The sequence below is a fragment of the Babylonia areolata genome, chromosome 20, assembly GCF_041734735.1.
Source record: "Babylonia areolata isolate BAREFJ2019XMU chromosome 20, ASM4173473v1, whole genome shotgun sequence".
Lineage (NCBI taxonomy): Eukaryota > Metazoa > Mollusca > Gastropoda > Neogastropoda > Buccinidae > Babylonia > Babylonia areolata.
The window spans coordinates 42,190,732-42,217,978 of NC_134895.1; the positions used below are offsets into that span (position 1 = coordinate 42,190,732).

At 41.8% G+C, this 27,247-nt stretch overlaps 2 protein-coding genes across 2 annotated transcripts in view; one reads left to right on the forward strand and one right to left on the reverse strand.

The window, feature by feature from the left end:
- LOC143295515 (sulfotransferase 1B1-like) overlaps nucleotides 1–27,247 on the forward strand; it is a 380,130-nt gene that overhangs the window by 89,564 nt on the left and 263,319 nt on the right. The window lies entirely within an intron of this gene.
- The window catches only part of LOC143295508 (coiled-coil domain-containing protein 178-like), a 29,734-nt gene continuing 18,582 nt past the window's right edge, over nucleotides 16,096–27,247 (reverse strand). Inside the window, exons 17-21 of the mRNA XM_076607232.1 lie at nucleotides 23,825–23,970; nucleotides 21,946–22,031; nucleotides 21,274–21,347; nucleotides 19,933–20,082; nucleotides 16,096–17,147 (exon numbers count right to left, since the gene is read on the reverse strand). Of these exons, the coding sequence (XP_076463347.1) occupies nucleotides 16,866–17,147; nucleotides 19,933–20,082; nucleotides 21,274–21,347; nucleotides 21,946–22,031; nucleotides 23,825–23,970 (738 nt within the window). The 3' untranslated portion in view covers nucleotides 16,096–16,865. The remainder of the gene's footprint in view (nucleotides 17,148–19,932; nucleotides 20,083–21,273; nucleotides 21,348–21,945; nucleotides 22,032–23,824; nucleotides 23,971–27,247) is intronic.

The window sequence follows — 27,247 nt, forward strand, 5'->3', positions numbered from 1 at the left end:
CTCATCAAATTGTAAGAGCGAGTCCAAATTATTATAGAAATCATTCCCATTGCACATCTTTTGAGTTTGGAAGGAACACATATTGCTGGGTCTTCTCTAAAATAATGACAGGGCTTCAAGAAATGATGCAAACACTAACTGGGAACCACAGAACTTCATGTGCCTCTATCTGAGGGTTACCGATTACTAGAACAAGCATCGTACAGCAAAATCAGGGAAATATACCAGCAAAATGGCAAAGTTTTAAATGATAATGTAACTGATATTCGACAACCGGAAACTGTCGATCAATCAAATACGTATAGTAATCTAATCAGGTTAAGGCAGATTCAGGCATTATCGAACAGGATGCAGCTGAACGCTTTTATAAATAACTTCAGCAATGATGTTAAATGCATATGTTGAGAACTTATTTCTTGCAAACACGTAATATTTGAATGTCAGTCTAAAATCGTTTGTAGTACCAAGCTTTTCGGAGAGTTCATGTAAATGTATTTTGATAATTTCAATCGTTATCTGTTCCCCCAACCTACAGCCACCCACCTCACACACCACCACCCACCCACCCTCCCCACCGCCCCCGCCCCTCTCCCCCACCCCCTTTTGGGGTCTAATATCACTCAAAGTGGAAAGACATTAAACTGAAGACTACTACTACTACTACTACTACTACTACTACACACACACACACACACACACACACACACACAGCACACACGTAAGTAAAGACACGCGCACACACACACACACACACACACACACAGACGTAAGTAAAGACACATACACACACACATACACACACACACACACACAAGCACATGTTTTAACACAACGTGCACAGCGCTTTTTTGTCCGTTTTTGAGAACGATACTGATGGACGTTTTCTCTTTTTAATTCTTTATGGAGTGAATTTCAATTATTGTGAAATGAGTTTTGAAATGAATGAGGGAAAAACAACAACCAAATGATGAAGGAAAAGCTGATCTGAAGAAGTGTATAATTAGACGTCTAGACATTGTTTGAGGTTTTCATCTCCTAAAACAGGGACGGGGAATTAAGGAAAAAAAAAAATAATAAAGAAAACAAAAAAACAGCAACATAATATCAAAACGTCTGCGTCGGTCTACACTGTATAGATAATAACTTTCTATAGAAGGAAAATAAAGGTGGATGTTGATCATCAAACTTCGAAAGGAGTGTTTGTGATTTTTTTTTTTTTTTTTTTTTTTAAGTGAGATTTTTCGCATGGCAAAGAGTAGTGAAGACCGTTTCCAAATGCAAAGATCTCATCAGACACTGTTGCTGTTGATGGAATCGGATTGTTGCAGATGTGTTATTAAACAGTAGAACGCCAGATTGTTTGTTTGTTTGTTTTGTGTGTGTGTGTGTGTGTGTGTGTGTGTGTATCTCCGTGTATGTGTGTGTGTGTGCGTGAGTGTGAGAGCAGGAGCGTGTGTATACATTTTCATAAATGCATGTGAGCGTATTTTGTAGATGTGCAAAGGCTTATCATTTTGTTTTGTGTGTGCGCACGCGTGCACGCATGCATGCGTGTGTACGCGCGGTAAGTTGTGTATTTCTCTCAATCATTTTCTTCCCGACTGGGTGAAAAAGAAGAAAAAAAAATGAGTAGGCATACGAAGCCACGTGTTCGTGTGTATCACCCAACGACAAAATGTGCTGACAGCCATGGGCTTCTTCTTCTTCTTCTTCTGCGTTCGTGGGCTGCGACTCCCACGTTCACTCGTATGTACACGAGTGGGCTTTTACGTGTATGACCGTTTTTACCCCGCCATGTAGGCAGTCATACTCCGTTTTCGGGGGTGTGCATGCTGGGTATGTTCTTGTTTCCATAACCCACCGAACGCTGACATGGATTACAGGATCTTTAACGTGCGTATTTGATCTTCTGCTTGCATATACACACGAAGGGGGTTCAGGCACTAGCAGGTCTGCACATATGTTAACCTGGGAGATCGTAAAAATCTCCACCCTTTACCCACCAGGCGCCGTCACCGTGATTCGAACCCGGGACCCTCAGATTGAAAGTCCAACGCTTTAACCACTCGGCTATTGCCATGGGCAATTTGTCACGCCGGAGACATTATTTTCGGCAAACCTTCAAAACTGTACCGATGTAAGTTAACTTTATCACCGCGTACCTCAGCTGGGTGGATTTTCGCCTCACGCGAGATGTTCAGTGGCCGTGTGTAGCCTGGAAACGGGCTACTTTTAGTACTTTTCAAGAGGAAGTTTGTTACCTTTCATTACAGATTCAGCATAAGTGTTTGGTATCATTGGAAAACAGAATCTTTCATCTATCACACTGTTGTGTTTTTGTTACTGTTTTCTTCCTCTTTTGTATCAGCCATGCAAGGAAACAAAGACACCCAAAGTGGAAAAAAGCAAAACTTATATTCTACACAAAACCTACCGAAGAATGTGTCAAAACATGAGATAATAATGTAATAATAAAATCTTTCACTCACCTCAAGCATCCAGAGAGGTAATCTTGAAAAATAATGTAAAATTAGCTTCACACAAAAGCACAAAACAAAAGAACATGATGGGAAGGGTTAGGGTTAGGAGTGTACTGCAGTATGTAAAGTGTGCACAAGTGTCAGTTGTGCACTATGGTGTGCAAACGTTAGAGGGTATTGGAATAACTGAAGTACGCAAAGTGTACAAAATTGTGCTGAAATACTTGCTGCGAACAAAAGTATACTGAAATACGAAAAGTACAATGTACAGGAATGAGTTAAGTGCACAAAAGCATCAAAGGTGGGTTGATGTTGGTAACGATGTCAAAAGAAAATGTCAAGTCTGTCAAAGTAAGTAAATAGCACAAGAGCTTCAAAAGTGTACCAAAGTTAGCAGAATATATAAAAGTGTCGAAAATATTCAGATATGCACGTTTGGTATCCGGCCACTCTCGGACCTCATTATGTCCCCATTTGGCAGACAACATTCTAACACAACACATTAATTTAGCGTTCTAATTCAAGCCAGAAGTCTGACGTTCTAACACACCACGTTAATTCAACGTTCTAAAACACTACGTTGTCTTATCGTTCTAAAACAACACATTAGTTTAACATTCTAACAATCAAATGATTTAAACACACGGTGCTGATAAAGAGAAAAAGTGCTTCGTTTGTTCCAGGTAATAACAAATTTTGTCCGCGGCGCCTGTGACAAAATCTTTGGCGCAAGGCTTATCGGCACATATCATTGTTCTTTTGTCCCCGGTGACAGGTTGTACAGGGGCGACAATTCCAGGTACGCGATAGGAATTCGTTTTGCGGTCAGTACTGAGCGACCCACCGGCGTGTCAGTCACTTAGTGGTGACAGCCCCGAGTGTCAGTCTGGAAAATCATAACAATAATCTCGCACGTGCGAATATTGATGGACTCCAAAGAACGCGAAGTGTGGCGTGGAGTGGGGCGATGGTCTGATCCATCTGGGCATCCCTCATGGTGGTGGTGGTGGTGGTAGTGTGTATGTGTGTGTTTGTGTGTGTGTGAGAGAGAGAGAGAGAGAGAGAGAGAGAGGACAAGACAAATGATCTATTTTAGAGGATAATGGATAAGCACAGGTGTGCTTTTTTCCCGTCCAGTCCCCGGCCTAAATAGTGTCTGTGCACCACGCAATAATCATACTAAATGACATCGAAGTTCATTGAGCGACACAATTTTCTCATCTTGCACATGACGCACCGAGAAGAAATTGCAAACTTCTATTCCGGGCAGATACATTATTGTTTTTAGTAGTAGTAGTAGTAGTAGTAGTATCATCATCATTATCATCATATTAATAATACTTGTTGTTGTTATTATTGTGGTGACTGCAGTTTATGATAGTGAGCGCATGCAGATACATTTTCATGTTGTTGATAAGAAAAAAATATGATTGTCAAAATGACTTGGCCGTAACCCACACACCCGGTTTGTGTGTGTGTGTGTGTGTGTGTGTTTTATTTGTTTGTTTGGTTTTGTTTGTTTGTTGTTCTTTTTTATATAGTTTTTTGTTGTTTTATTTTCATTTATATATATATAACTCGAGAGAAAGAGATTATATATATATATATAATCTCTTTCTCTCGAGTTGTTTTGTTCGTGATGTTGATGTTAACTTACCCGTTTGGGTGGCGGAAAACAGGAATAGAATTTATTCAAAAACACTGATCATCTGATTGGTTGGCGGTGGGGGGGGGGGAGCAGGGAAGGGGGGACCTGTAGAATTTATTTGGAACACTAAGACAGGAGACTAGGATCATGAAAGGAAAAGTGTGGGCTTAGAAGGATGCACGTTGAACGATATATTTCTCTGTGTGTGTGTGTGTGTGTGTGTGTGTGTGTGTGTGTGTGTGTGTGTGTTTAAAAAAAAACACATTAACAAACTCGAAGACGCAAATAGGAAAAGAATTTACCGGGTGAATGTTGATAAGTAACCGTTTATTTCTGTCTCACGATTCTGGTTTTAGGAACGGATTCGTGATATATTTCCATGAAATGTGTGCTTGTTTACAGTGTAAATCGGAATATTCGTGACGGTGCTTTTGTTTTCTTCGTCGCAGAGCTTATTCTGTGGCTCTCTATTTTTCTCTCTGTCTGCGCGATGTTTGTGAGTGATCTGTGTGCGTGGGTGAGAAAGATTTAGAGACCCGGGGTGGCCAGGGTGGTGGTTCTGTCTGGTGGGTTTTGTTTGTTTGTTTGTTTGTTGTTGTTGTGTGTGTTGTTGTTGTTTTTGTTGTTTTTCCTTTTTCTCGTGTTGTTTTTGTTGTGTTTGTTTGATCGTGATAACGTGAATTTCAAAAACAAACAAACAAAAAAGCTGTTTTGTCTGAGTTGACATCGAAGTCAAGGACGAAAACAACAAAAAGCGCCAACCCCTCCCTCTCTCTTTTCTTGCACGACCAGTCATAATGTATGGAATATTCACTGGAACTTTCTAGAGGCTTCTGGAACCATTACGCACTCCCGTTTTCTAAAAGTCACACAACATAACATGTTCAAAGAACTTTCTGGAACTTTCAAAAAAAAAAAAAAAGCGTCTGGAACTAGTATGTTCGTCTGTTTTCCAAACGTGAAACAAAATAAAACTTTTTTTAAAAGAATTTCTGAAAACTTTTCTAGAACCTTCTGAAGTTATTTCGTACTTCCGTTTTGTTTTGTTTTTATGTTACACCAAATAACATATTTGAAGAACTTTTTGAAGCTTTCAAGAAATCTCAGGATTTATTACCAAGGTGTGCTTCCGGTTTCTGTACATAGTTCATCATTTAGATGAACGTCACAAACATTGATAAAAATGTTCCGAGCAAGTTGTGAACATGTCTGAACCAACCAACAAGGGAAAAAAATATGGTCTGTTTATGACAGAAAAGAAAGCGTGATCTTACCGACAGACAAATCGTTTTGAGTGGAAACATTATGTCTTTGACGGAGGTAGGCTGTTGCTACTACTATTTCTACTACTATTGCTGCTGCTGCTGCTGCTGCTGCTGCTGCTGCTGCTGCTGCTGCTACCAATGCCATTACAAATGCCGCTACTGCTGTTTTTACTGAGAAGAAAGTGATGGTGATCAGGTGATTGTGGATATATGTCTCCCTCATCCCCCTCCCAAATACTCCCCCCCCCCCCCGCCCCCCCCCGCCCCCACTCTTTAGATTTTTAAATTTATTTTTGGGCCCAGCTCTCCCATCTGGAGGACTGGAATCAGCTAGCCCCTGCGTGGGTGAAGAGCGAAAAATTAGTAGTCTGCTGATAAAACCCACATAGAGTAGGTGTAATTTTTTCCCCCCTCTCATCTGTCTGGTATTTTTCTATACGAGAGCATCTCTATCTTCACGAAACCCTCTAGTCGCGGCAGAGTAATCGACATGACGATTGTGGCCGTCAACTGGATGGTGATGATGATTATGATGATGTCTGGTTGAGGTTAGTCTAATTGACGGTGTGACGTCGGACGTGAATGTGTAAGTATTAATCCCCCCCCCCCCCTTTCCCAACCCCCCATTCACCCCCCTATCCCCCCCCCCCCCCCAAAAAAAAAAAAAAGAAGAAGAAGAAAAGACAGAGAAAGAAAGAAAAGGACGGATTGCCTTGAAAGAAAAAGAGAAGAAGAAAAAAAGAACTCTCAAACAAAAAGGGGATTCCGTTTCACTGGCTGGAAACCGTGTCCAATGGACAAGAATATCTATCGTTCCATCGCAATTTCCAGAAAACAGGTCGTAAACAAGAACGGGGAAAAAACATGCCAGAACCTTCGCGCACGCCGGCACACACGCACGCACACACACACACACACACACACACACACACACACACACACACACAATTCCGATAAATTAGACCAGAAAACCTACAACAAAAAGAGAAGAGTTCGCAGCCCGCTGACGTGACCCGTTGATCGAAGCCTTTCGCTAATTCTGTGACGACCTGACCCGAAGGTTGTTTGTGTGTTGTGTGCTTGTGGTGATGGTGGTGGTGGTGGTGGTGTTTTGCTTGTTCGTTTGTTTGTTTTTGTTGGTTTGTTTGTTCGTTTTGTTGCACTGTTAAATTTGCTTCTGCGGGTTTACTTTGCTAACTCGTTTCAACTCGGGTTTGTTTTGGATCATGGTTCTCTCTCCCTCCCTCTCTCTCTCTCTCTCTCTCTCTCTCTCTGTTCTTTTTTCTTTACGTGTTACAACTTGTTTTCGACTAAAATTTTCCTTTCTTTTTTCTTTTTCTTTTCTTTTCTTCTTCTTCTTTTACTGGCCATGAATAGAAAGGGTTGTGGGTACTGTTTTCCGTTCACAATTTTGTCTCATAAGTGTATGATCATGTTCAAAGGTTTAACTCACTCAGTACAGCCAGTCCCCTCTTCTCCTCTACACAGACCCCTCGGATGTCCAGTGGGTGTCTCAATAATCCAACCTTTAGCTTCCGTCGTCAGAACTGCGGTATTCTTTGTCAACATTCACTTCTTCAGTGTAAGAGCCTTCCGCTTGTAATATTTTGATGGTGGTAATTGGGGAGAAACGCTGTTAACGTCGTCTCTTTCGCCGTTCGTATGGAGAGAGTTAAACATTACAGAAGTTTGGGGTTTTTTTCCCCTCTTATTGATTTGAGTCTCCCGTCGGACCGACGGATGAGTAGGCAGGCAGGCTTATCTCTCAGTGTGTGTCCTCATTTGGAAGAAGAGGCCGATTCTGGATGCGCAGCACTTCCCACAGGTGCTGCGAGGGAAAACGTCTCTAGAAGTTGAGCCCTGCTTCCTTCGCTCACGCCTCTCCTTAATGGCCAGCGTTCTCTTGTTTTCAAACGTCTTTATGCCACTAGAGCACATCATCCTCTTATTGACTTGACATAAAACACTACTTAGAGCTCGATATAGACAAGCGTCTGAAATACACTGTTACAAAATTCAGACTGAGTATTTACATATGGTGTACATTACTACAGATACAGACAACAACATTATATAAATTTGAGTTGTCCACAATGCCGAAACATTCAAAGAATGGAAGACAAATAACGTTTTGTTTTGTGCTGTCCAAAGCATATCGGCAGCAAAATTAGCCTAGTGGAGTGATGGCCTAGAGGTAACGCGTCCGCCTAGAAAGCCAGAGAATCTGAGCGCGCTGGTTCGAATCACGGCTCAGCCGCCGATATTTTCTCCCCCCTCCACTAGACCTTTAGTGGTGGTCTGGACGCTAGTCATTCGGATGAGACGATAAACGGAGGTCCCGTGTGCAGCATGCACTTAGCACACGTAAAAGAAACCCACGGCAACAAAAGGGTTGTTCCTGGCAAAATTCTGTAGAAAAATCCACTTCGATAGGAAAGACAAATAAAACTGCACGCAGGAAAAAAACACAAAAAATGGGTGGCGCTGTAGTATAGCGACGCGCTCTCCCTAGGGAGAGCAGCCCGAATTTCACACAGAGAAATCTGTTGTGATAAAAAAAGAAATACAAATACAAACATTTATTATTTCTGTGTATTATCGACATCCAGCTAAGTCCACTTATCATGTCATCCACTGGCCATAGCGATGTGCAGAATCTATCCTTGTTCTTGTGTAAAGCATTCAGACTAGGAAACCAAAAATCGGACCTCTTTGCTTAGCATATTGACCAGCTTCTTATTTTCAGTATTTATTCCTTGATTTTATATATATATATATATGTGTGTGTGTGTGTGTGTGTGTGTGTGTGTGTGTGTAAGTATTTCTTGTGTGTGTGTTTTTTGTTTTATGCACTTGGCCTTAGGAACCCCTACTCCCGACCACCATCCCACTCACACCGAAAAAAGAAAAAAAAAAGAAAAAAAAAATAATAGAAAGAAAGAAAACAACAAAAAACAAACACTCTTCACTCCGTGTCTCTGTCTGTCTCATCATCACCCTTTCAGTCTAATACCATTATCTTAGATGAACAGACTATAAATAAATAAACGAACGATCATCATCACCGGGGCACATACAGTGTATGTCGTGTATTTCCGTATTTAGGGAGTCGTGTCACTGGAATGGTGCAGAAGATCGGGCAGCAATCAATCACTCAAACAATCCATCAATCAGTCCATAAATACATGAACAAATACATGGATGAATAATCAAGAAAATATAATAAGATTTAAAAAAGTAATGGTGATGATAGAAATACAGGTAATAATAGTTACATTTAAAAACGAATCTTATAATCGTGATAATAATGATTATTGTTGTTGTTGTCCTCATGACTTTGATAATCATAATAATATCTTTTTTATTTTCAATATAACGTTTTAATGCGCATTAAGTGAAGAAAAAATATATGTAATGTGTGTGTGTGTGTGTGTGTGTGTGTGTGTGTGTGTGTGTTTGCTTCAACGAACAGAAACGATTCTTTATTGCTTTCTACCATTATCATCATCTTGAATGTTGGTGCTGGCCTTGCCTTCATTTATCATTCTTTGTGGTGTACGTGTATTTTTCTTTTCTTTTACCCTATTCACATCCAAGCTATGAACGTGATGAATGTACCTGTTTTGACAGAAGAAGAAACACGGGCTCGGCCACACACACACACACACACACACACACACACACACACACACACACACACAAGCAAAACGTTTTTTCGAATGAAAAGTGAAGGGTTGTGTAACAGTCATGGTAAAACAAGAAAAACTACGAATTTTCATTAAAAATAACCCAGATATTTTCACTTCAGTTCTTTGTCATTGTTACTGAAAATGGAACAAAGAATATCATAAAATATATCAGACACAAACACACAAAAACTTTTCTCTCTTTCTTTTTCCGATTGAAAGATGAAGGGTTGTGTAAGAATCAAGGTAAAACTGGAAAACCCACGCATTTAACATAAAAGAAAATATATTTTCACTTCAGTTTTTTGTTGTCATTACTGATATTAGAACGGAGATCTAAGAGGTAATACAGCGTATTACACAGACAAACCCACGATTACTCGCGTTCGGGCACACAGACACACAAAGACACAAGACACACACAGACAGACACCGTTCTTCACATACACACAGACACACCATTCCTCACATGTGCACACACTGACACTCAAACACATGCACGCGTTGCGCAGTGCGCAGTGCGCGCACGCGACACACACACACACACACACACACACACACACACACATGGGAAAAGCCGCGAGGGGGTGGCGCTAATGACGAAAGTGCACACTGTAAAATTATGGACAGACACAAAACAGACCGTAAAACAACAGTGAAACAGACGGGCGGAAGAACCAATGAAGAAAATGTAGAATGTGTCCGTCCTGTCAACAATGACCCAAGCTACTGATGCAGACATTAAAGAGCTAAGCGGGATACGGACGAACACCGCAACTGACGATGGACAGGAAGCCAAGCGCAATTTCGCCGGACAACAACACACCGGAAATGGTTGGCCAACCAGCAGGATGGCTCATGCCTAACATCTTTAAGTTAACACAGGTCTGTCAGTGGGGAGGGGGGGGGGCGTCAGTGATGCCGTAGGCGGAATGGAATGTTCACCCGATCCCTTTTAGACCGAAAAAGAAAAAAGAAGAAAAAAAAAAAAAAGGGTCGAGATACTATTTATACTAAAATGGTGGAAATTGATGCCTTGAACAAGTGAAATAAAATGAATGAATGAATAAACAATGAGATTCGCATTAAGAAAAGAAGAAAAGGGAAAAAAAAAGGCTAGATTAGATACCGTGTTCACTAAACATAAGTTTCTTGCAATTTCGAGAAAACTGGTTGTGAACAGGAATAGAGACAAATCGAAGACACGAACATGCATGAAAGCCCATTTAAAACGTGCGCACACGCACTGATGCCAAGAATCTATGAGATTTTCATTACTCGGCGCACAATGTGATGTTCCTTCATCTCAGAAACAAGAACAGACCATCTTCACCTTCCACCTATCCATTGGCGTCTGCCGATGTTGGCATCACTCTCATACACCTGTACATGTCCTCCACCGCTCTCTGAGATTCCGTCGGGTTCATGCCTCGTGTCCACTCTTGGATATTGTCTTCCAACCTCTTCCTTTGTCTCATTCGTCTGCGACTTCATCTGATGTCCCTTGCAAGATGGTCTTTGAAAATCCTGATGAGCGGGAAACACTTCATTTTCCGTTTCTTGACGACTGTAAAGTCATCATATGGTCCTAGGTTTGATGGATTTGCTGCGGACCTTTTCGATTGTCACATGATCTGTGCAGAGGATGCCAAAGATCTTCCTGTAGGATGTCATTTTTTTGTTGACAGAATTTTTCATTGCATGTCTACTGAGAGTGTCCAAGTTTCGAAGGCAAAGATGAAGACTGACAAGTCCAGGGAGCGCATTTTGGCGCGCGGCACTGGGCTAATGTTCTTGTCTCTCCTTACCGGGATTGGAGTCCTGCTATCGTAGCTTGTTGTTTGTGCAATCCTTGCCACGATATCAGGCTTTGAACCATCATCTGAAGGAGAAAAGACAGGCCTAAAAACATTAAGCTGGCGATGGAGGCTTTATTCTGGCGCCAAGAGAGAGGAGGAAAGAAAGATCCCCCCTGACAATATTATTATGACCAGATCATGTGCCTTAAAACAAACACAAACTAACGTTAATGTAACATCCGCCTTTCTTTGAAGAGGGGGGGAAAAAAAACCCAACTCTATTTGGGTTCTTCTTCGCAGTTCTGATGAAACAGACCTTTAGAGTTCAGATCTTCCACAAAGGACATTTACCTTCGCACCAGGTCAAATGGAAAGCTCTTCTAACTCCCAAGACTAAGCAAAATCCATCTGAGTTCAGAAGAAATGCCTGTGCCGATTTCCTCTTTGCAGACGACGCAGCAACCACCATCCTCTCAGCCGAAGACCTTCAGCAGATCACGAATCGCTTCAGCGAGACTTGCCATTACTTCGGACTTACCATCATTCTAAAGAAAACAAAAGTCATGGGACAGGACGGTGACTGTCCACCGAACATCAGAATCTGTGATCGTCAACTGGAAGTTGTCCATGACTTTGAGTACTTGGGGCCAACGATCTCAAACTACCTCTCTCTCGACTCCGATCTAATCAAGCGCGTTGGCAAGACAGCTACCACCATTCCAGACTGACAAAGAAAGTAAGGAAGAACAGCGAGCGGACAGAATACATCAAGGTCCATGTCGACAAAGCTTGGGTCGTGAGAACCCTCCCGTGCAGCGGTGAAACATGGACACTACGTGCCAGACAGAAACGAAAGTTCAACGCTTTCCACATGCGCTGTTTCGTATGCATCCTGAAAATGATCTGTTGGCTGGACAAAAGCCTCAGATAACACTGTCTTCGATAGGACTGCCATCCCCAGCATGTACACCTCCCTGAATCAAAGATAGATGCGCTGGCTCGAACACGTCGTGCAAAAAAGGACGGTGGTGGACGGCCGAATACCCTGAGACCTCCTGTAGGGAGAGCTGGCTCTGGGAAAGCGCCTCTCAGGTAGACCCCAACTGCATACAAATATGTCTGCAAAAGAGACCTGAATGGCTGAAGACCCTACACTGAGGCACGATCCCAGACACCTGGAAAGCTGTAGCCTCCATACGATCACAGTCCAGGAGGCAGACAGTGCAGAAACGCCTCCCGAAGTTCAAAGAAACACTCAGTTGCCCAACGGTCAGGGGCGAAACAGTAAAGGCTTGAGGCCCAAATTCTGACAGATGGACCAGCATCAAACTTCATCTGCGTAAAGCGTGGGAGAGACTGCCACTCTCGCCGTAATAGGCCCCCGTCAAACCACAACCAACGCCACGCAAGTAACTTCATCCACAGCACAACTCCATGCTCTCCACATGGAGACTGAAGGATGCCTACAGATACATATAACATACTAATAAGAGTGACAAGAATCAAAGTGACCATTACATGCACAAAACACACCCTGGCAGTCATTTCCACTTGGCTAAGTTCGTCAGAACCGAGCCAGTCCATACCAAGGAAGAAAATGAGGAAGAAACAAGAAACTAATTGAATGACTACAACACAAATATCGCGGGACAGGGTCATTTTGCATTTTGAGTAATGAACATCACATTGTGGCATAGTAAAAACAAAGTCCGTCATTTTGTGACTTTTCACTGAGTCGCGGCCCGACCGGTATCTTTGAGCTTTGACTGTCAGAGCTCGTGGGCATTGCTGGAAAGAAAGTGCGATGTGTCGTAGAAAGTGAGTTCATGACGTCACTCTGTGACACATTCCAGGAAAGGAAGTGCGATGTGTCGTAGAAAGTCAGATCATGACGTCACTCCATGACACACTGCTGGAACGGAAGTACGATGTGTCATAGAAAGTGTGTTCATGACGTCACTCCATGACACACTGCTGGAACGGAAGTACAGACGGGCGCAATAGCCGAGTGGTTAAAGCGTTGGACTGTCAATCTGAGGGTCCCGGGTTCGAATCACGGTGACGGCGCCTGGTGGGTAAAGGGTGGAGATTTTTACGATCTCCCAGGTCAACATATGTGCAGGCCTGCTAGTGCCTGAACCCCCTTCGTGTGTATATGCAAGCAGAAGATCAAATACGCACGTTAAAGATCCTGTAATCCATGTCAGCGTTCGGTGGGTTATGGAAACAAGAACATACCCAGCATGCACACCCCCGAAAACGGAGTATGGTTGCCCACATGGCGGGGTAAAAACGGTCATACACGTAAAAGCCCACTCGTGTGCATACGAGTGAACGCAGAAGAAGAAAAAGAAGAACGGAAGTACTAGCCTATGTGTTGTAGAAAGTGTGATTATGACGTCACTCCATGACGCAGCCGTGTCTTGTCAGTCCCAGTAGCATCAGTTTATTTTAAACTGGTTGTAGAGAACAGTAGGTCTGTCCCTGGACATTCAGTTACCCACGTCAATACAGACCATTAGTATATTGCGAAACATACCTAAATATACAATCCAATTTAAACTCTCTCAGCATGATCCAACTAATACAGCCAGAAGTAAGCCCCCAGCCACCACTTTATCATAATTCATTGTGAAATAGATTAGGATCCCACTAAGGGTAAACTACCCAGATAACTTCAGGGTTTAATTTTCAGATGTACAATGAGGATGGTGGGCGCTTTCAATGTGATTTACTTGCATAAACATCGATACAAACCAATTTTCTGCTTGCACCATTCTGACACGAGTAGGAAGCTGCATGCTAGAAATGGAATATGCAGTTCTATCTAAAGCAGCCCATGCCCAACACCATTTCATTGTTCAGTTATCATCTTAATGTAGTTTATGCATCATCTCTTGCAACAGTTCTATTGTTATATGAAAGAAAATAACCCTAGAATATTATATTACTGAATATTGAATTCGTGTGGAGTAACTGTTACAGTTTTTCTAAGCCGGGAATACACAACGAAGACAGAAAACTTAAAAGTTTCAAAGTTCATTAGATCTATATATTTATCTATCTTCAAAAAACCATTTTTTTTTATGTAGATCTGTTGAAGCATACATTGTGCTGCTTTGTGCAAGACAGTGCTTAACTCTTTGCCAATTACATCAGATCTGCACTTCAGTGATATCCAGATAACTTTTACATTTGTTGATCTTTTAACCCACTCCCATCTTTTCCAGTACTTAACCACTCTGATACTTCATAATGAAAGCAGCTATCACATGATGAATGATTCCCACAGCAAACAGCTTTTCAGTCAATATGGCGGACAAAGAAGTATCATCCAATGGAAATTTTTTTTTTTTTTTAAGCATTTTCATTCCAGTGAAATCAATACCCTCTTTAATAAAATACAATTGAGCATATGGTGTAGAAAGTGTTATTCAGTGTGTTCTGTCCAGAATTTCACTCTCTTTAAACTGCAACTAAGAAATAAAATGTCATTGTGTTGTCTCATAACCCATCTCATAACCAAACACTTATCAAGAAGTCCAAATGCTAATCCAGCGACAAACCTGGATGGACCCAAGAACATTTTGTGGACTCACAACAATTAAACCCTTATCATTGATGTGTAGGAAAATAAATTTCAATGTTTGATTCCAACTTGGTACTGACAAACAAAATATTTTCAGAGAAAATGAAATTGTTAAAGATTCCTAGGGATACTATGAACATACAAAAACACAAACATACTGACAGTAGAATCAGGTGCTGTTGTTTTTTTATAGACTCGCTTTGTTTACACATGTGTGAGCAAAAATCATAAAAAGTATATATGGAAGACACACAAATGTAATGCACAAATGAATGGAAATACATAATTAATTACACTACATTTGCGTGCATTTGCACACACACACACACACAGAGACACATAAGCATACACGGAGACACAAATGTTGACATTTGGAAAGAAACTTTATTTGCAAATGGACGGATTTCCAGACTCTTAAACAGCATGAGCAAAATCACATTTTGTTTCATGATATCATGTCCAAATTCAAATCAAAGTTGTCTATGTACACAATCACACATTCTCAAAAAAAAAGAAAAAGAAAAAAAAAAGAGACAATACTGTCAATTACAAAATTCACAATACACATAACAAATGATACGACAGTTGATCCAGTGCAAAAAGAATGCCCTATCCAAGAAAAAAAACATTATCACACCTGACATGTTTTGTCTGACACTAAATGACAAATGCAGAAATTTGTCACACACACACAAAATACAGACAGAGGCACAGAGGGAGATGAATGAATCAGCAGGGCAAGAAACAGCTTTTTTTTTTTTTTTCAATTGTTTTACTTTCAGATTGCCTGTGTGAAAAAAAATATCACACTGGATTTCTGAGTGTACAACAATATACACCTGCGAATCTTGGTTTCAAACTGTACTGTACCTCCTTAAAGAGAACATTTCCAAAATTATGGAGACAGCTTCACAAATGAATGTAGTATATGTAAACAAACCCATAAATGCCCATTAAAAAAATAATCTATGGTGTTTCCCAACATAACCAGCTCATATCCACCGTTTACATTTTGATATTTTCAAATGGTGTATAGGGCTGTGTTCATGTGTTTTTCAGTCTCACATGCGCTTTGTCAGAACAAATAAATAACTGTTTTCTGTTGTGATACATGTTCTATTCAACAAACAGATGCATTTTCAAAGTTATGGAGACAGCTTCACAAACAAATGTAGCATATATAAACAAATCCATAAATGCCCATTAAAAATAATCTGAGATGGTTCCCAACACAGCCAGCTCATATCCACTGTTTACATTTTGATCTTTTCAAATGGTGTCAAACGTCTGTGTTTATGATTTTTGCCAGTCTCACATGTGTTTTGTCGGTACAAATAAATAACTGTTGTAATATGTGTTCCATTCAACAAACAGTTGCAATGGCTGAATTTAACAAATATTAAGTTTGACAAAAGATCCGCAAGATATTAAGCAGTTAAGGTGATACTTCTGATCTAGGTTATAAAACAGAAGTTTTTATTTCTAAAATGTGTAGACTTTCTCATCATACAGTCTGCCTACTATTGGCAGTGCCATCATCTGGGGACTGGCCCTGCATCTCACACTGCTTGAGTGTATCAGTCCTTCAAACTTCTGTTTTACTCTACAGTCTTAAAGCTTGTTGAGTCTTTTTTTCTTTCTTTTGTTTTAATACTTCAATGATACCTTCAACAGTAATGAATAATGTATCACGGTCGCCATCTTTTCGTTTAAAATTTACCTCATTAATTCAAAAACTTTCCTGTTGCCTCTTTAATCTCTTTGTTCCATATTACACCACCATATCACACCACTACCTCCTTGATCCTGTCAGCTGAAACTGTCCAATTTAGATGGCAACTCATTTCTCAGTAAAAAAAAAAAAAAAAAAAAGACTTAACAGCTAGTCAGAAAACATTCAGCAGCAACAAAAAAGTTAACAAACCACACACACACAGAGACAGCAGCACCATTACCTGTCTGTGTCATTATATCAGTACGAGTCTTATCAGTTGATCTTTTTTTTCTTTCAACCACATGGACCACAGCAATGGTGCTAAGGGCAAACATACTAACAAATGTATCGCTCAACCACAAGAAGTTCTGTTTCAGTTTCAAGAAGGCATCAAAGTGTTCAAACTGATTGATATACGCTACATCACATCTGCACGAAAAAAAAGAATGATACACAGAAAGCAAATAATTAGAACATTGTCAACAAAAACAACAACAACAAACAAAAAAATTACACAGAAGGCAAATAATCAAAATATTGTCAACAGAATATCACAGCTAAATTCTGCCCACATCACGGCGTGTGTTTTAAAAACTCTGGTTCAACAGGCCCCTTATCACAGAGAGAGAGAGAGAGCTCTTTCAACCCCAGTTGAATTAATCAATTAATCAACTAACCAACCAATCAAGAAGCAAACACCATGGCGCCGGACTGCCTCCTCTGGGCCTCCATCTTCTGCACGGCCTCCCAGGCCATCTGGCGGGCCCGCGTGCCGTCCATCTCCGTCTGCAGGAAGTTGGTGATGAGGCCCAGGGCCTCCTCCATGTCGGTCTGCAGCTGGCCGACGCGCTGACCGTTCTCGGCGGACACGTGCTCCAGGCGGGTCAGTTCCCCTTCGTTGAACAGCCCGCTCAGCTTGAAGTACTCCGCCAGGGCCCCGTGCATCTTGGACTGCAGGCTCTTCAGCTGAGGCAGGCAGGAGGGGACACAAAGAGTGAGTTAGGTGATGGAGGTAAGTCAAAATAATCGGTGCCACAGCTGAGTGGTTACAGCGTTGGACTCTCGATCTGAGGGTCCCGGGTCTCTCTCTCCCTCTCCCACCCCTCTCTCTCTCTTTCTCTTGGCAGGCGCAACAGTCGAGTGATTAAAGCACTGGACATTTAATCTGAGGGTCTCAAGTTCTAATCCTGATCACGGCGCCTGGTGGGTAAAGGGTGGAGATTTTTTTCCAATCTCCCAGGTCAACATATGTGCAGACCTGCTAGTGCCTGAACCCCCTTTGTGGTTTGTATATGCATGCAGAAGTTCAAAAATGCACGTTAAAGATTGTGTAATCCATGTCAGTGTTCGGTGGGTTATGGAAACGAACATACCCAGCATGCACACCCCTAAAAACTGAGTGTGGTTGCATACATGGCGGGGTAAATAAATAAAATGGTCATACACATAAAATGCTACATGTCTATGAGTGCGTGTGCATGGCTGAAGCCTGATTGAATGATACAGGAAACGAATGATGAGCGCCAATGGCAGCTGTCAATCGGTTCTACCCAGGTAGGCAGCCTGTTGTGCAAATGATGCCATGTTTGTAAAGCACTTAGAGCTAGAGCTTAGTCTCTGACTGAGGATAGGCACAATATAAGAACCCATATATCATTCATTCAATAATACTAATAATGCCAATACTACGACTGATACTAATAATAGTAATAATAATGATAATAATAATAATAACAAAAATGCAGATTGATGCTCTCATCTCCCAGACAGGGAGCTTCTGGCATTTACAATAAAGGGTGAATTTATTAATATTTCTACATAACATTCATGTACACCAAACAAAAACAAGCACATGCCCACATAAACACAAATATTATGTGCGCACACCACCACCACCAGGAGAAATTCAAGAAGCATGAAAGTCAATGATATAATAGGCAGAACAAAACAGATGTGTTTTGAGAGATGTTTTGAAATGGAACTGAAGAACCCCTGTGTAGGATTATTTGCTCATTCATTTGAATATAGGTATGTTTGTGAGCACACACACACACACACACACACACACACACAAGTGCTTGAGCCCACATGCGCAAACACACAAACTCTGACATAATAATCATTGATAGGGAAGCAAAAGCTATCTCTGTCTCTTTTCCTTTCACACATACACATATAAATAGCCCCCTTCTCTCTCATTTATTGTACAAGCAGTGTATGTGAACATGAACATGTACATTATATCTGTGCGACTGTACCCTGCCTTTTTTCCCAACAACAACGAGCGGCCTACATATAGGAAAATCGGAAATCCTCAGAAAAGTCACCAAGAATGCCAGAAAGAACAGATACAAGGCCATCACACCATCGATCGCCTCAAAGAAATAAAGGTGGAAAGAGGGAGTGGCTGTAAGTCTAGCATGAAAGGAAGAGCACGATGCTTTGCAAATCAAACAAATATCGGCATCATTTCCAAACCAACATTGTGCAAATTTCTTCAAAACAGAACAGAGTATCTGTGGGCTTTTCCAAATACAACAGACTGAGCAACACGCAAGAGAGATATTTTCAGAGATATTTTCCCACCCCTCTTGAGGCCAATCAGTGGCAGCCTCTGTGCATGTGCGTGTCTGTGTGTGTCTGTGTGTGTGCGTGAGTGTGTAAGTGTACACATGTGTCAGGAGAGCTCTGTGCACGTGTGTGTATGTGTGTGTGTGTGTAGAGGATGAGGTATGTGTGTGTATGCATGTCTGTACTGTGGGAGCAACAGAATAGTGGAACGTGCGGGTGTGCATACACATATTTGTATATATGGGGGTGGGAGTGGGGGTTGGGGATATCGGTGTATGTGTGTGTGCTTGCACAAGTAAGTGTGCGTGTGTGTGTTTGTGCTGTGGAAGGTGTGTTACGTAGCCTAAAAATGAGTGTGTGGAGGATGGGGTTGGGGGGCGTGGGGGTGCAGGGTAATTTGTGTGCATGTGTGTGTGTGTCAGGGTTCATGTACGTTTATGTGTATTTGTTTGTGCTTTCATATCTGTGAAACTGCATGTTTGTTGCATATCTGTTATGCATGTGTGTGTGTATGTGTGACTGTGTGTCTGCATGTTTTATGTTTATTCACTTATTTGCTTATTTATCACCATTATTGTCTTTTTATTTCATTTTCATTTATTGTTATTATTATTATTATTATTATTATCTTTCTTTTTTTACTTAAGGCCTGACTAAGCGTGTTGGGTTACGCTGCTGGTCAGGCATATCTGCTTGGCAGATGTGGTGTAGCGTATATGGATTTGTCTGAACACAGTGACGCCTCCTTGACCTACTGATACTGATACTGACACTGATACTTTTTCCATCATCTCATCCATATTTTTCCTGATTGCTTTGAAGTCATCTTTTCCTTGAAGATTGGATGTAAAGAAGCAAACATATATATATGCAGATTCCACTTTCCTCATTCAACAAATTCATTGCATTATTGTATTACTCTTTTTTTTTCTTTGTCACAACAGATTTCTCTGCGTAAAATTTGGGCTGCTCTCACCAAGGAGAACGTTGTTGCTACACTGACAGCGAGCGCCACCTTTAAAATTTTTTTTTTTTCTGCCTGCAATAATTCTATGTTTTCCTTTTGAAGTTGGCTTTTCTACAGAATTTTGCCACGGACAACCCTTTTGTTGCCGTGGGTTCTTTTACATGCGCTATCATTACTGCCATCATTACCTCGCAGTAAAAAACAGCACGGTACCTGTTTGATGTCACTGATGGTGGTCTCAAGCTTCAGACGATCGTCAAAAGTCCTCAGCAGCTGTTCCTTCTTGATCAGGAACTCATTCTGGAGCTGTCTGTATCGGGCAGCCAGGTTCTTGTTCTTCTTCAGGCCACTGGTCTTTTCATCCTGCAAGGGCCAGGTGTCAGCATACACACAAATGTATGTATAGGCTTGTATATTTTGTGCATTAGCCAAGTGGTTAAAGCACTCAACTTTCAACCTGAGGATCCCGGCTTCGAATCTTGGTAAAAACAGCGCCTGGTGGGTAAAGGGGTGGAGATTTTTCTGATCTCCCAGGTCAACATAATTATGTGCAGACCTGCTGGTGCCTGAATCTCCTTCGTTGTGTATACGCATACAGAAGATCGAATACACACGTTAAAGATCCTGTAATCCATGTCAGCATTCCGTGGATCATGGAAACAAAATGATACCCAGAATGCACACCCCTGAAAACAGAGTATGGCTGCCCACATGCTGGGGTAAATAAACAAAACTGTCATACATGTAAAATGTTACATGTCTGTCTGAGTGTGTATGTGTGCGTGCCTGAAATCTGACTGAATGACACAGGAAACGAAACATGAGCGCCCAATGGCAGCTGTCAGTCGGCTCTACACAGGTAGACAGCCTGTTGTGTGAATGACCCCGTGTTTGTAAAGCACATAGAGCTTGGTCTCTGACCAAGGATACGCACTATTTAAGTATCCATATCATTCAAGTATTGTCCATGCATTTTGAGTGTGCGAGCATATGCAAGAGTGGTCATCGTCTGTGTTTCCCAAGGTATGTTGTGCACATGTGTGTTCAAATACAGATCTATGTAGCATTTAAGTTTACACACACACACACACACACACACACACACACACACACACACACACACACTCACACACACTCACACACACACACATACGCACACGCACACACACACACTTCACATATAGCAGTGGGTATGTCTGCACTCATATGCTTACATATGTGAACAAACACATGTTCATGGATCATTATTTCATATAATTAACATGGTTATGTGGAAAACTAGTGCACACAACACACACACATACACACACACACACACACTCACACACACACACACACACACACACACCAAACACACATACACACCACACACACACACACAACACACACACTAACATACACACACACACACACCAAACACACACACACACACCAAACACATACACACACGACACACACACACATCAAACACACACACCACACACACACACACACACACACACACACACAGAGCTCATCAATAATCACAAGACCAAAAGAGAAGGAAACTCTCACATCTTGCGTGAACAGCACAAAGTTTCGGTCCTGCAGGAGGCGAGAATGTCGAGTGGCCCCATCTTTGATGCGGTCTGTAAAAGCCAAGCGAGACACCATCGTTTTCTCACCAAGATGCAACTGATTCACTTTTTCACTCAACTCTGGCCCATCATCGATCATCCTGACTGTTTGAGAGCACCTCGTCTCCGAATGGAATGAAAGTTTTTGTATGAATTGTACTGTATTGCATTGCACTGCATTTCAGTGTATTATACTGCATTGCATTTCATTGCATTGCAGTGTATTGCATTGTTTTTATTTGCACTGCACTGTACTGTACTGTGTTGTATTCTATTGCATCGTATTATGTTGTATTGCGTTGTATTGTAATGTATTGTATTGTTTTTTTATTGCACTGCATTACTTTGTATCATGTTGTATTGTATTGTATTGCATTTAGATTGCCACTCCAGCATCGGTCTACACAGCCACAGCAGGAAATATACAAATACAAATATTTCCAAAGTACACAACACCATTCTCAAAGGGAGCCTCACACCCTGATCATGGGTGCCAGAACACTGGATCAGTAGTCCCAACGCCTGACCAGTTCTGACACAGTGCATGATTCAGTTCAGGGGAAAGGGTGTGATTTACCGGCAGACAGAAGTAAAAAAGAGCCAAACTCACCAGTCACAGCAGTCAGCTGAGTCTTCAGGTCCTCCCCAATCTTTCGTATCGCCTCCAGCTGTTTGTTCAACTCTGCCTGTTCCTCTCTGTGGAAAATAACAACCACCAAAATAAATAAATACATAAATAAATACAAAGATATTCTTCTTCTTCTTCCACATTCGTGAGATACAACTCCCATGTTCACTCGTATATACACGAGTGGGCTTTTACGTGTATGACTGTTTTTAACCCACCATGTAGGCAGCCATACTCCACTTTCGGTGGTGTGCATGCTGGGTATGTTCTTGTTTCCATAACCCACTGAACGCTGACATGGATTACAGGATCTTTAACGTGTGTATTTGATCTTCTGCTTGTGTATACACATGAAAGGGGTTCAGGCACTGGCAGGTCTGCACATATGTTGACCTGGGAGATCATAAAAATCTCCACCCTTTACCCACCAGGCGCCGTCACTGTGATTCGAACCTGGGACCCTCAGATTGAAAGTCCAACCATTCGGCTATTGCGCCCGTCATATAAAGATATAAAACAAATCAAATTACTGGGGGATGGTGGGAGGGGGCACAAGCAAAATAAATAAACGAACAAATAAATAAATGAATATATATAAAGATATAAAACAAATCAAATTATTGGGGGAAGGGTAGCAGGGGGCAAAACAACCAAAATAAATAAATGAACAAATAAATAAATGAATATATATATATATAGATATAAAAACAAATCAAATTACTGGGGGGAAGGTGAGAGGGGGCACAACAACCAAAATAAATAAACAAATACAAAATAAGAAGTATTAATATAAGATATCAAACAAATCAAATTATTGGGGGAAGGGTGAGAAGGGGCTAGGTTGGGACTGAAAATTACTTTCCACAACACAGTCTTGATATTGTAGGTACCCTGCCTCCCCCCTCCCACAGAAATTGTGTGCCTGTTATTTTCATCGTCTCTGTTGTGAGCTTGCTTTCCTGCATTCTTTTCGCCATTTTTCTGTCATTTCATTTATGTTTTTTAGCCTGATAAAATTTTAAAATGTTTTTCAACATCATCAGCGCAATAAAAATCTCTTTGTCTGTCAACTGATTCTTTACCCAACCCCCTTTTCCCTTTTGAGTTTGTTTTGATATTCACCAGATTATTACATGAAATATGTGAAGGGAAGAAACAAACAAACAAACAAAAAAATGTGTCTGTACTGCGTGCATGGCATGTGTAACTATCAGTATGTGTAAAGTGTGCGTGCATGTGTGAGCGCATACAAGTGTGGGTGTTGTGCATGCCTGTATGTGGCACCCAATCGACGATTTGTGTGTGTGTGTGTTTGTGTGTGTGTGTCTGAGCGTGTGTGCACGAGTCTGTTTGGCTCTGTGTGTGTGTGTGTGTGTGTGTGTGCGTCTGTTTGTGTACAGTGCACTGTATGTGTGTGTTTGTGTGTGCCTATGTGTGCTTGTGTGTGGAGGGCAGCTGCTATGTACATACATATGTTAAAATGTATGCAAACATTGTGTGTGTGTGTGTGTGTGTGTGTGTGTGTTATTTGTAAGTCACATTTTGGTGTGTGTGTGTACATAACATTGATGTAATGTGTTACGAAAAACAACAACAACAACAACAACGTGTTTTGTAAAAGCACCTTGAGCAGATCTCTGAACAGTGCGCTATATTGGTGTCCATTATTACTTTCATCATCATCATCACTATTGTTTGTGACAAACAACTCCACTAAAGTGTCCATTATCATTACCACTATAATCATCATTTGTCACAAGCGCCTCCACTAATCTGCGTGGTCCCCACCCCCCCCAGGCCCCCCAAAATAACCAACCACCACCACCACCAGGGCCAGCTGTTAACAGACCCCAGGACTCACAGCAGGTCTTTGACGGCAGCCTCCGTTTTGGCGGACACCTTGTTCATCATGGTTTGCGCCCCGTCCATCTCCTCGATCTTCTTGTTCATCAGGTCCGTCTTCCACTCCATGTGGTCCAGCACCTTGTCCAGCTGGCCCACCTCATCCTGTCCCAACACCACACAGACACGCTTGAATTGATTGACCAACACACACTGTAATGACCACCGCCTAACACACACACACACACACACACACACACACACACACACACACCAGTGAGAAACATCACACACACACTTCTGTCACCAAAACCTCACACACACACTTCAGTGACCAATATCTCACCCATACACACTGCGGTGACCAACACCATACATGCTTCAGTGACCAACACCACACACACACACACACTGCAGTGACCAACACCACACACACACACACACTGCAGACTGCAGTGACCAACACCACACACACACACACACACAGCGGTGACCAACACCACACACACACACAAACACACACACACACACACACTGCAGACTGCAGTGACCAACACCACACACACACACACACACACACAGACACACACACACTGCAGTGACCAACACTACACACACACACACACACACTCATACACACACACACAGCAGTGACCAACACCACACACACACACACACACACACACACTGCAGTGACCAACACTACACACACACACACACTGCAGTGACCAACACCACACACACACACACACACACACACACTGCAGTGACCAACACCACACACACACACACACACACACACACACACACACAGCAGTGACCAACACCACACACACACACACACACACACACACACACACACACACACACACACACTGCAGTGACCAACACTACACACACACACACACACACACACACACACACACACACAGCAGTGACCAACACCACACACACACTCACACACACACACACACACACACACACACTGCAGTGACCAACACCACACACACACTCACACACACACACACACACACACACACACACTGCAGTGACCAACACCACACACACACTCACACACACACACACACACACACACACACACACACACACACACACTGCAGTGACCAACACCACACACACACTCTCACACACACACACACACACACACACACACACACACACATTGCAGTGACCAACACCACACACACACACACACACTGCAGTGACCAACACTACACACACACACACACACACACTGCAGTGACCAACACTACACACACACACACACACACATTGCAGTGACCAACACCACACACACACACACACTGCAGTGACCAACACCACACACACACACACACACACACACACACACACACACACACACACACACACACACACACACACACACACACACACACACACTGCAGTGACCAACACCACACACACACACACACACACACACTGCAGTGACCAACACCACACACACACACACACACACACACACACACACACACACACACACACACACTGCAGTGACCAACACCACACACACACACACACATACACTGTGGTGACAAACACCAAACCAAACACACAACACTGCAGTGATCAGCATCTCACAAACACACACTGCAATGACTAATACCACATACACAACGACATAAAAAAACAACAACCAAAAATGAATGAAACCCTCCACAGACCCACAAATATGATGATTCACCTCACAAACTCTGAGTCATTCACAACACAAAACTGCAGCTAAAGGGCATGGGCTGGCCATATGATCAGAATTTACAACAACATGATGCATGTCTGAACAGGTCTTGTTAAAAAAAAATATGCAAAGCATCGCCATGCATGACAAACTCATACAAACCCAAAGCATTGTCTAAATTTAAAAATTAAAAAAAAAAAAAATCAACGCTGCAACAAGACCAAACCAGAACTCTGCTCACAAAGAAACTTTACATACTGCGAAGGTCCAAACCAACCCGAAATCTCAAACAATGCAACAAAACCAGAACTAGAACTCTGCCAACAAAGAAATTTAACAGACTGCAGAGGTCCAAATCAACCCATAATTTCAAACAATGCCACAATCAAGACCAGAACGGGAACTCTGCTCCAAAAGAAAATCAACAAACTGCAAAGGTTCGAGCCAACCCATAATTTCAAAACAAATGTAACAAGCAAGCCCAGAAATGAAACTCTGCAGACAAAGAAACTTAATAGACTGCAGAGGTCCAAACCAACCCGTAATTTCAAACAAATGCAACAAGCAAGACCAGAACTGGAACTCCACAGACAGAGAATCTTAACATGCTGCAAAGGTCCAAATAAATCAACCCAAAATCTCAAACAATGCAACAAAAACGTAACTGGAACTCTGCCGACAAAGAAACTGAACAAACTGCGGGAGGTCCAGACCAGACTAACCCGTAATCTCAGTATGACAGAGGGCACAGGCAGAGGGGGGGGTATCATGTCTTTGTCCGAAATGACATTGCGAAGGGGTGGATGGAGACCCGGAAATTTGGGCCCCTTCTGAAATCTGTCCCCTTCACTGTGAGAAACGTGAACAATCTGGAGCCCCGTTTCGTAATACTTGATGCCATATTCGTCGGCCAGGGCTTTCGCTTCACGGAGAGCGGCTCCGATTGCGGATTGAAGGTTGGACTCTTCACGGAGCAGCTCGTCCATTCTGGTCTGCAATACAGTTCCAAGTCCATGGGAGATGCTGAATATATCCATGAGCACTGAAGCAAAGCTCTGATGCCATAGGAGCACAGACTTTTTTTTTTTTTTTTTTGGACAGACTTTTAAAAAAAAATTGAAAATAAATGTTATGCAAAGTAATCTCTCAGAAGTTTATTTTGCACACATTTACACATGCTTTTATATATATATATAGATAGATAGATATATACATATATTTATATCTATGTATCTATCTATCTATCTATCTAGCTATCTATCTAGATAGATAGATAGATATAGATATTTATTTATTTATTTATATCTATGTATCTCTCTCTCTCTCTCTCTCTCTCTCTCTCTCTCTCTCTCTCTATATATATATATATATATATATATAAGCACATACATGTATAAGGGATGATTTGCAGTACTGTGCATGTTTGACTTGAACACACAAACACACACACATACGCACACACACACACACACACACAAGCGAAAGTGATTTTTTTTTTTTTTTTTTAAACATTAAACTGAAACACAGAAAAACACAAAACATGCAATGAACAAAAAACACCACCAAACGACATTACAAAGCACATCAAGTAATTTATTGGAGTGTCTGGTTCACAAAGCTGTGGGAATGACACTGAGGGAGGGAGGTGGTTAAATGCTTAAGATGCTCATCTGCCAATACTGTGTCTGTGAGGGTCTGAGTTCAAATCCTGGTCTTGCCCTTTCT